The sequence below is a fragment of the Macrobrachium nipponense genome, chromosome 39 (genome assembly GCF_015104395.2).
Source record: "Macrobrachium nipponense isolate FS-2020 chromosome 39, ASM1510439v2, whole genome shotgun sequence".
Taxonomy (NCBI): domain Eukaryota; kingdom Metazoa; phylum Arthropoda; class Malacostraca; order Decapoda; family Palaemonidae; genus Macrobrachium; species Macrobrachium nipponense.
Window position 1 is genome coordinate 25387765 of NC_061099.1, and position 12500 is coordinate 25400264.

At 34.7% G+C, this 12500-nt stretch overlaps 1 protein-coding gene across 1 annotated transcript in view; it reads right to left on the reverse strand.

The window, feature by feature from the left end:
- LOC135210538 (pancreatic lipase-related protein 2-like) overlaps window positions 1-537 on the reverse strand; it is a 9232-nt gene extending 8695 nt beyond the window's left edge. The window contains exon 1 of the mRNA XM_064243407.1: window positions 331-537. Within this exon, the coding sequence (XP_064099477.1) occupies window positions 331-448 (118 nt within the window). The 5' untranslated portion in view covers window positions 449-537. The remainder of the gene's footprint in view (window positions 1-330) is intronic.
- Window positions 538-12500: the final 11963 nt, after the last annotated feature.

The window sequence follows — 12500 nt, forward strand, 5'->3', positions numbered from 1 at the left end:
GATCTAAGCAGGATATTTGCCGAACAGTCGTGAAGGCAGATCGAAGTATTCCGACAGTCTTTTTTTCTGTTCGACTTCCTCTCCTCGGAAAAGGACGTCAAACCGACCGGCCCGTAGGCTTTTGTGTATATAGATTCTAATGAAATACGAATGAGCTAAAGATAATGTTTACTAGCTTCGTAATAAGTAACTCAAATCTACAGACTTAACCACTGCGAACAGTGGGCAGAGCTTTGTCGAAAAGATGCATGTACTTATTTATCGTTGACCGCTAAGTACGTCAATTCTTTTCGTGCCTGCATTCGCAAACGAAACGCTTTAAATACTCACCAGAATTCCACTCCAAGTTCAGGCCCTTGTGCGCTCTCCATTGTGGAACAACGGCAGATGATGTCAGTCCCATGAGTGCTGCCATAAGGGCAGCTGCTAATGTTAGCGATAACTTCATTTTAGAAGGGACGTGTGTTTACTCTCTGCCTTCGTCCAGACGGCAACGAGTTTGTCAAACTTCACTCTTGTTTATGCTTTTTTCCAGCCAAATGGCGCCCTTGGATGGCTTTTATAGGCGTGAATTATCTCTCCCCGTATCTTTCGTAACCCTTTTTTGCTGTTATCTCCCATAGAAAGTCACTTGGAATGGAGATAAAGTTTAAAAAAAAAGTTTGGTTAGGCATATGGAAAATCCCGTCCTCTATGTAAGGGTATTGTGTTGAAAATGAAAGGCTTGGTACTCACTTGAATGGAAATAGTACATTTTTTCACTTTATAAATACACGATAGCTTTAAACTTTACTTGTGGTTAAAATATAATATATAAATATTTTATTTAATATGTTCTGTACAGATATAAAAGGGACAAGATTGTCTAACATGAAATACAGGTAAAAATGATTTTACCAAAATCCCTGAGTACATTACAGGGATCTAAAGCATTTTAATCTTAAAGCATAAAGATTTAGACAGCTTGATTAAGAACTCATAGGGGCTCATGACCCAGTGCAGAAAGAATTGAGAATAATTTGCGCTTAAAGAAATTATTACTGGCAAAAGCATGAAATTAGAAAAACCAACAACTTGAAAAGTCTACGGTATTTACACTCCAGACATGAGCTGAGGTTTCTTCGGGGCAATCGGATTTTCTGTACACCCGCCATCGAAAATAGATCTTTCTTTCGGTGGTCTCGGTATAATGCTTTATGAACCGCAGCCCATGAGCTTTAACCACGGCCCTCCGGTGGCCTGCTCGATGTCATTGCCAGAAGCACAATTATGGCTACCTTGAACCTTAAATAAAAGAAAATACCGAGGCTAGAGGGTTACAATTTGATATGTTTTTGATGATTGGAGGGTGGATGATCAACATACCAATTTTCTCCCCTCTAGTCTCAGTAGTTTTTAAGATGAGGGCAGGCAGAAAAAAGTGCGACCAGAGGGCGGGATAGTGCGGAAGAAAAAGTGCGGACAAGGGGAAAAATGCAGGATAAAAAAAAAATGCGGAGAGGAGTGCGGACAGGAAAAATGCGGATAAAAAAAGTTCGGAGAGAAAAAGTGCGGACAGGAAAAATACGGATAGGAATAGTGCGGACAGAAAAAGTGCGGACAAGGTTAATTAAAACAAAATCTGGTTTCCTTTTGATTTTAGAACGTAAATATTTTATTTTTCCTTTGTGAATCTTGTATATGTACAGTGTATACGTACACTGTAATATTCAGTTAGGTCTAATGTAACTTTTTCCCCGTTTAACTAGAGTATCGTAATTTTTCTTAAAGGGAGCGATTTTTTGTTTCAACCAAATCACGTGTATCATTTCCCTATCTCTATTCAATATATATACATACACACACACACACACACACACACACACACACATATATATATATATATATATATATATATATATATATATATATATATATATATATATGAATAGTGACAAGAAAATGATCAAGTGATTAATGCTGAAACAAAAAATTTATCACTTTAATAAAAATGATGATATTAAAGTTAAACTTTACGTATCTATATATATATATATATATATATATATATATATATATATATATATATATATATATATATATATATATATTAGGGCTTGTGCCTTGTATGATAAGGCGCCCTATGAGGTAATGTTAGACTAGCGATAATCTATACGCTAAGTCGGTTGGTATTGCACTTCCATCTTCAATGGAGTGTCTGGGGTTTTGTAGATCACTTACGAAGTCGGTATTATCTTTACGACGATGTGTTAAACTCATGGTTCGGTGAGGTTCTTGTAGAAAACACAAGGTATAAAAATAGTATATTCTTCTGAAGTTTTACATGATGAAGATCAGGTATGATCGTACAAGTCTTCTATGACGATAGCTTGATCGCTTCTGCCAATGATGATGGCTAATCCTATTCCTCTACATGATAAAGCTTAGGTAAAGAGGTACAGGTCTTCTAATGACGATAGCTAACTCTGTTCTGCCTGTCTACCATCTCTGTTACAAGTTATGAAGGAACAGACAGTAGTTCGAACATATGAACATACTATCAGATGACATAGTTTCATACGAACACACAATCGAATGAGACACGCTACAGATCACGTAGGCCGTTTGAATAATAGGTCGGGGTAGTTGTCTCAAGCAGGGAGCTTGGACTAATGTTTATAAACAATTGAATGACTACAGGTGACGGCATGTTATCTTAGCTTACATACTTATTGTATACGTCATCTTTAGCGTCTCTAGTCTGATCACATTCCTGCAAGCAATCTGGTTGACCTCTTTAGTTTTTAGACTTTTATATATGGACTAACATTCCATATTTTTATTATGTAAACACTTACATTAGCTCGGTCAGCTACCAAAACCAACTACTGAATATTACTCAAACTTGACTTGCATTTGACTTATAGGAGTGTGATACGACACTATGTGAATATATATATATAAGTAAATAAAAATTCATGGTGTACATGAATTGATTCAAGTAATAAAATATAAAACAATGATATTGGTAAATAATAGTGATCACATGATATATATAATGATACAGTTTTTTTCACTTCATCTCTTTAAGATACTTATGCTACAGAAAATACTAATGTACTCTGATAATTGCATAGAATGAAGATTAACATGATAAAAATCATATTTTAACTGATAAAAATTTTCATATATGAATTGATAACATTATTAATGTTTATTCTGATTGATTCGTTGATTTTCATGCTAAATGTTATATATCTGATTCATTAATTCATATACTAACTCATAAATAACTGCAGATAATGGTAAGAAAAAGGTAACAGATTGATTATAGGCTACCTGATTTGTTTATACATATGTATATGGATTCATATAATTATGATTAATATATGTGCACTTAAATAGATTCCTATTGCGTACACGCAAAGATATATTTCGATTCCGTTATTTATGATCATTTATATATAGATTCCTAGTGCGTACACGCAAAAAATATATTTCGATTCTGTTATTTATGATCAATTATATATAGGATACATGATACTTTATATATATAGGATACATGACCGAGGTTATACTACTTCACTTTTAACTAGCTTTCGAACAACTTTTCGTCCATTACACAGTTCCAGACAACCACCTTTAGCCAATTGAAACGGCCTTTTTCAATGGTTAAAACAAGGGGAAAATTTGCCTGGGCGGGTCCAACGTTCTATTTTGCGCTCATACTTATTCTCTGCATCCTAAGCTACACGATTACGTTCGCGATGAATAGATCATCCCAGCACGAGTCCTTCGCCAGCAAAGTAGAGTTGAATATCCTTCGGGTCGTAATTGTCGGAAGTATGTCCCTTTTTTTAGTCGATTCCGACAGTAGCCGGAGCATTCCGCATTAAAACGAGATTAACGACGAGATACGGTGTCGGTCGAAGAAGTCCATGAAATTCCTTTCACATTGTAGGCGGTTGTTACTTGACTGTAGTCGTCCGCTGCGACGAACGATTTTTTGAAGTTGCGATGTGAAACTCTCGTACTGCAGGATACTGTAACCAGGTTCCATTAATCAGCCTGCAAGTGAAATTATACTTGTCACAAGGGCAAAGTAAATTCAGACGACATCCAAATACAGGGGAGGGGAGAGAGCCATTTAGACCAGACTTAACCCACATGAATTCGCTGATATTTTGGAATTCAAAAAGAGTCCGCTGTACAAACTTTTTATCCATGGCATTAACAATGAGTGAACCTATCCAGGTCTATGATGACTTGTAAAAATATCCATAATTATAAAAAATAAATAGATATCAATACGAATCTCAAAGAAAATTCGATATTACTGGTAGTAAGTTACTAGACAAAGAAGTGGAAAATGGAGCTATTTGTAAGATTGCCAGGCAGCATAAGAGTCAAAGAGAATATTAATCATGATTCTATGTGACCTAACAAAAGTTTCATATTCAATTTTCTCGTGCGCATCCTCTGAGGTTAATTTTTTTTAAAAACTTTATTAATAGGTAGGAGATGCAACGAAAAAAACCCACTATGTAACTAATTTCTAAATAAACTTTGGGTTTTCCAAGAAAATGTGACATTTTCCCATGAATGTTTTACTTGAATTGTAATAGGCTAATGTTGCAAGTAAATATTTCATATTCATATCGTGATACTTCCAAATGTCTATGAGGTTCAGAAAAAAAAATTAATTCATTTTGTTGTTATAGAAATTCTATTTGCTTATATTGTTCATTAATTTTAAAATGATTACAAGTCCTTAACTAATTGCATTACACACACGGATAAGAATATGTTATGTGGCCCGTCATGTGACCTATGAACCACATGTGAAGTTCATGAACTAAGCATTCCTTTCTCCAGTCAATCTGCTTTTGCAAGCAGAGACGACACACAGATGAAGCCTGTGTAAGCAGATTATTGAGGTTAAAAGGAACAAATGCTGATACGGCAATGATGGCGTCGTCACTTGGCAGGAGATTGCTCTCAGCCAGCTAAGAGTTACGTTACTTGCTGTAAGAGATACGACTTTAGTATTTTCAAATGATATTTTAGTGTTTTAATTCTCCACCCGCATGAGAAGAATGTCTGAAAAAAAAAAAAAAAACAACAGTACCAAAATTGAACAATATATTAGTTTCATGTTGGCATTATGTAAAATAAATATTCCTTATTCAAACTATATGAAAAAAAGGTTTCCATACAATTCTATATATATTATTAGCCCTGTATAAGATTCATATAGGATTATTCCATAGATAACATTTTCACTTCTAGACTTCCTGACTTTAAAATCTCTTTTATTTTATTTTATTTATTTTATTTATTATTATTTATTTATTTATTTATTTATTTAATTTTTTTTTTTTTCATTGACTACGAATATAAATCACCGGAACAGACAATATGTCAGTAGGTTTTTGGATATGTGTTTGAACTTTTAGCTTATTTGTCATTACTAAAGCGTTAAGTTAGAGTTCAAATCTTTACGCATATATATTTAAGATATTTAATTAACCTATGGTTACGTTTTGCTTATTGATTTATCGTGATTCCTTTTATTATAATTTGTAACCCTTCCGACTTCTTACGGAGTGTATTATATTGACTCCACTTGTATCCATATTTATCTTATTTTTTTATATTTATTTATATATTTTTTTATATATATTTGATAAATTAATGGTTGGCTTGAATATGTGGAAAAGTGTTCTAGCGGCGTACCGTATAAGGCTACTTGCGGCATCAATTCTATAGATACAAGATATAAATGATAAACGTATTTAAAACCGCGAGAACCGCTATAATCCAGTTCGGATCCAACATCACGAGTTGTAACTCGTAAGACATTGACACTTCCTATTTAATTATCCGTTATTCTACCAAACCGATTACTCTGGGTGATAAAATATATTATTGGTTTTCTTAATGGAAAGGAATTCACACAACGTGTTAAGGAGATTATTATTGATTTACACCACCCGAGTCACAGATTATTATGTGTTGAATTCCATATTTACTGATTTAGCACTCATAAATATTCCTAACGCACTCAATTGCGGTGTTTGTTTTTAGTGCTATTAATTCTATATAACGTGTCAAGGAACTATTAACACTAAGAAGTGTTTATTCCCTCTGTCAGACTCGTAATTCTGTTAATAATTCTACGTATATTCTTTCAAGGATTGATTTGGCACAGGATAGGCTCCTAAACTGACAGGTGTCTTAGTGTGTCCCTTGTCTTCATGACACGTGTTACAATCAGTTATGTGCTTTTTATATCTGTAAGCATTGTAGGCCAGTAAAATAGTGATTTGGCTTTCTGTGACATAGTAGGGAACCCTGGATGACGGAATGCAACCAGTTTATGACGATTGGTATGAAAGAGATTATTACTAATACCTGGTCGTTAGTCATCTGCTGTGTTCTTCGGGTTTACCTCGTCACAGACCTACATATAATATACATTTGATTACATTATTCTGATACACATACTTTAAATATACTTTTGCTTTAGGGTTTCTGCTCGAAGTGTGTATTGTTTATGCTTAGCCGCTGACCCTGTTTCCGTTTCGAAGTGTTTATTGTTTGTGTTTATTGCTGCTGACTCTGTTTCCGTTTCGAAGTGTTTATTGTTTGGGTTATGTCTGTTGACTCTTGCTTTGTTCAGTTTGTAACAGTTCTGCGCTCCAACCCAGATATTCAATGCTCGCGATCTCTTGGGTTAAGGAATTTTCTTGTTTAGATACGGTTTTAACAATAGGTACGGATGTTTCTATATTTTTTAGTATAATTAATGGTTTTTTGCTGTATGGTGCGGGATTGCGGGATAATGCGTCAGCTATGATATTTGCTTTCCCAGGTAGATATCTTATCTTGGCTCCAATAACCTGAATGATCATTTGTCACCGAGTTCCTTTTGGACTGTGATTAAAGCCTTTGAAAAACTCGGTAAAGGACTCATGTTCAGTAAGGACTTTATCAGGATAGCCATAGATTATGAACTTAAAATGTACTAGTGTTAAAGATACCTAGCCCTTCCTTGCCTATTACTGCATATTTACTTTCAGAGGGCTTTAGTTTACGTGAATAAAAAGCTATAGGGAAGAACTGTTTATCATATGACTGAAGTAATACCCCTCTTACCCCTTGGTCTGAGGCGTCTGTTGCAATAAAAAAAAAAATCCTTATTTAAATCAGGGATTTTTAAGTTAGGTAAGCTGCATTATTCCGCTTTTAAGATATCGAACGCCTGTTGATGCTTTTCAGACCATAATAAATCTACGCTCTTCTTCGTAAGATCTGTTAAAGGAGCTGTCATGATTGAAGAGTTACATATTTACATACGATTGTAATACCCACTACAGCGCAAAAGTGCTGTATCCCCCTTTTACGTTAATAAGTACCGGAAAGTTATGAATAGCCGACACCTTACCATGGACTACTTTTAAGACCTTGACCAGACACATAAAACCTAGATAAACATGTTCGGTTTTTAAAACTCACATTTAGATATTTTACTCTGAGATTATTTGTCTTTGTCTCTGTAGCACTAGCTCTACTTTATGTGAATGTACTTCTAAGGTATTAGAAAAGATTACAAGATCATCCATATAGGCATGTGGGTATCCCCTAAAAATCTCCAAACACTATATTGTAATTGGGGTGCAACGTAAGCCGGAGGCATACGTAAAAATTGATAATGTCCCCTGAGTGTGCTGAAAAAAAACGGTGTATGAGGTACAATCACTTAGGTAATGGTATCAGGTAAAAGCCTTTAAGTAAGTCCAAGTTGGTGAAAAAAATTTATTCTAACCTAACAGAGATAAGATGTCGTCGGTACATCGCACTGGAAACTATCGGAAGTCGTTTCCTTGTTTAAGCGACAGAAATCTACGCAGATACGCCAAGTCCGATCTTTTATGGCATGACATTTGAGGGAAAAATTATATGGGCTTATTTGATTTCCTAATGGCTCCTATTACTAACATTTTTCAACTTCGTCATTTATCTCTATTTTGAAATTTCATTGAAAGTCTACACGAAGGTACGTATATAGCTTAATGTTTGTCCTTAGACCGTATTTTGTGTTAAATTATATCCGTTTTTTCCCAGAGATCACTCGCTAGTGGAGAAACTTCCTGGTATTCAGGTAAAAGATAAAAAAAAATTTCTGCTGAATCACCTCTGCTTGAATGACTTTACGGATATTACTTTAGATAGATTATCAGAGAGATTCATCCACGACTGGTTGGGCGTGATTAAAAATTAGCAACAATAAAAAATGCGATATTTATAACTTCCGTATCCACGATATGTATACTTTTAGGGCTTTGTTCGCGGAAATCGTTATATTTCAGAGTGTCGGGAAGGATTAAAATTTCATTTCCCAGCAAAGTCTTTTTTACACACACTAAGACATTCGAGGGTGCATGCGTCTCGAGATTTTGCGTGCAAAACTGCGACTGTGGTTATGGGAGAATTCTGTTGGGTCATTTGAACAATGTTACGATTTATGAGACAAATGTATAGTTCCTCTATATAAGTTATTATTTAACTGTCTCTTTTTGTTCAAACTGATTTTAATATGTTTGAAGGTTTATAGGATTTTCATTTGATAAACACGCCTTATTTTGCAGGATGTAAGATAATATTTTGTATACCCCTAGATGAATCTTACAATTACGCTAGATACAGATCAATGTTTTTTATAACTATAGAGGTATCTGTAAGCGCTCGCTTATCCGGACTTCTCATTAGGGAAGTTCGAACAACAGACGGTGAGTCCGTAAATACTGGTAATTAATTGTACTAAAGGAATAAATAAGATATTCTAATTTTTACGGCGCGTACAGTCGGGCTTAATCCACCAGTATTTATTATAACTTAATGTATTAAAATTACTAGAACCTGCTCTGATTACTTGATACTGTCGTGTGATGCATAGGAAAAATCCTTTTTAGTTCAAAAAGATATCGGTATGTATGAACCAACATCGCTTTTCCCCACTCTGCTAGAGTCGCTTATTGTGTGGAATTTGCTTTGCTTTGAACACTTCGGCAGTTTTTCGACTGACCTTGACCGCTTGACTAGGTGACACAGTCACCGAGTTTGCTTGTTTGATTCTGAACGGGCTACTGTTTCTATTTCTTTTTTGTAATAATTAGGATCCTTCTCTTTATTACCATCGGCAACGTATTGTGGTGTTTAGCATTATGTTGCTGTTACGTATAAAGCAATGAATGATGAACTATTAGGAACTGAGCGATTACTAATAAGACAAGTTATCTCTACTGTATTCAATTTTAACTGTTTGTACTTCATTCTTTGCTAAAATTTGAAATAGTGAGGGATCCTGGTCAGCGCGTTTAGCCTGATGAAAGTTTTTTACAGACATGTTATTCCTTGCAATCCAGCCATATTTTTAAAGTTAAGTTGAGTCATTGAGGTTCGATATTTTATATAACTCAAAAAACTCAAGGCTAAAACTGCGATCGGGACTTTGCAAAGGAGCATTTATTGTCATGACCCGAAATAGTGTTACCTCTAATTTATATAGATTTGTACGGGTGTTCCACTTGTTTTTGTGTGTTTTCTAATCACTACGGTGCTTAACGACCCTATCCATGCATCTGTATAAATACAGACGTCCACTGCGTAAACGCATATTCACTGTTTAATATGATTTGTTACGTAAGGGATTAATAATCACCCAAAATGATAAAATTAACATAGTATATGATTATGATATTTTAGTAGAACTTCTGGAAACAGACACTCAAAGATAAAAACTCGCAGTAGCGAAATCTCAATGATGTAGATAATTTCTGTAAAAAAGTAAGATTAAGAATGTCTCGTAACTTCAGCCACAGGAATAACGAAATTCGACCTGTAAAGGAAACACTCAAAGTTACTCCAAATGAATAAAAAATTGTACTTAGCTTGCTTTTGTGGGAAGTCACGGTGTTCCGATAACGACACACGGCCTTGGTCCTCCTTCTCTATTTAGCGGACGACCTGTTTGGCTTCAGTTTCCCCCGTGCGCGTTGTTTCGATGATTCGAGCCCTGAAAATCCGATGCTGCAGACGCGTTCGGTTTGTTTCTTGAAGTTCCGGAAACGCTCACTAACGATGTTTTCTTGAATGATTCTAATGAGAGACGAAGCTTCCGTTGCCGTAGGAAAAGGACACGTCGGTTTTGTTTCTTGAAGTTATTCACTAAACGATGATACTAAGTTGCTTGACGAATCTTGTTGTTTTCTGAAGTCGCTCACTAACGATGATACTAGGTTGCTTGACGAATCTGCTGCTTCCGTCGTCGTTGACTTCTTATGATACATGATTTATTATTCTGGTTTTTTCTTCGTAGGACGTTGTAGAGTTCTTCTGGTCCGCTGGCCACCAATATTAGGGCTTGTGCCTTGTATGATAAGGCGCCCTATGAGGTAATGTTAGACTAGCGATAATCTATACGCTAAGTCGGTTGGTATTGCACTTCCATCTTCAATGGAGTGTCTGGGGTTTTGTAGATCACTTACGAAGTCGGTATTATCTTTACGACGATGTGTTAAACTCATGGTTCGGTGAGGTTCTTGTAGAAAACACAACGGTATAAAAATAGTATATTCTTCTGAAGTTTTACATGATGAAGATCAGGTATGATCGTACAAAGTCTTCTATGACGATAGCTTGATCGCTTCTGCCAATGATGATGGCTAATCCTATTCCTCTACATGATAAGCTTAGGTAAAGAGGTACAGGTCTTCTAATGACGATAGCTAACTCTGTTCTGCCTGTCTACCATCTCTGTTACAAGTTATGAAGGAACAGACAGTAGTTCGAACATATGAACATACTATCAGATGACATAGTTTCATACGAACACACAATCGAATGAGACGCTACAGATCACGTAGGCCGTTTGTATAATAGTCGGGGTAGTTGTCTCAAGCAGGGAGCTTGGACTAATGTTTATAAACAATTGAATGACTACAGGTGACGGCATGTTATCTTAGCTTACATACTTATTGTATACGTCATCTTTAGCGTCTCTAGTCTGATCACATTCCTGCAAGCAATCTGGTTGACCTCTTTAGTTTTAGACTTTTATATATATGGACTAACATTCCATATTTTTATTATGTAAACACTTACACACACATATATATTATATCTAATATATATATATATATATATTAGATTATAAAAGCTACGAATAATTATATCATTTGTTGTAGCTAAGCATTATAATTCGGTCTGTTCACTCTTTGCCTATTTTTAATATACAAAATTACTGATGTGTTGCAATTCCTGATAATGACCTCGTATGCTTTTCAACTTGTATGGCTAATTATTTTATCTTTTTTTATTACAGGAAAAAGATTACCATTTTCGCAACCCGTTTGTACAACGTAAGTAATACAATTACCTTTATTGTCTAATTCCAAATTTTAATTCCAAAATTTTTACGTACTTGTCAAGCGTTTTTATTTCTTTGGTATAATTTAATTATATGTGATTTGTGATTTATACCTAATCAAAATATTAATATGATATGTATATTGAAAGGACAGTTCATTTTTATATTTACTTTTTTATTATTCGTTAAAAATTTAAAGATGAATATTGAAGATGGGTATCTTAGATTTGCTTCTAGAAAATTCTCCTATTAAGTAGTTTGATGTTCATGAGTTCTTTTATATGTATGCATGTGTATATATATATATATATTATATATATACTATATATACATATATATATATATATACTATATATATACTGTATAATTATGTATGTATAATATATATATATATATTATGTATATATAATATATGTATGTCATGCTGTATTTTGAACACTTAAGACTGTCTCTAATTCCTTCAGTTTGTAAATTGGCCTTTTTGTGAATTCCCTAATAATTACCATTACATTGCCATCCGCATGCTATTTTTACTCTCTCTCTCTCTCTCTCTCTCTCTCTCTCTCTCTCTCTCTCTCTCTCTCTCTCTCTCTCTCTCTCTCTCTCTTTGGGTCCTGTGTGTAATGCATTCTTGAGACCTTTTCCCAATAATTGCGCATGTGGATTTCAGAAGGTAATACAAAACACATTTCACTTCTTGAGTTGTTGTATTGTTATCAGAATTCCCAGTGGTTGTTTATGCTTTGAAGTGATAGAACAAAAGAACATCCATCGTGTCTCGTTCGAGAACATAGCAGACTCAAGATATCCCCAAGTTATGCGTATTTGATGACTTAACAACACATATCGCGTGACGAGGAGTTGAAAAGAATATCAGTTCATGTTGAAACGTTTGACTGATGAATTTTTAATAAAACTTATTACGAGATGATGAGTTGAGGAACAAGCATCAGTGATGTTGAAACTTTTCTTTGTCATCCAAACTGATATGAATATTATTAAGCCTAATTATTACGTGATTTGTTAACCTCGTGAGGTTAAATTTTACTCTTGAATGCTTAACAATTTAGTATCCAATTCGTTGAAAACA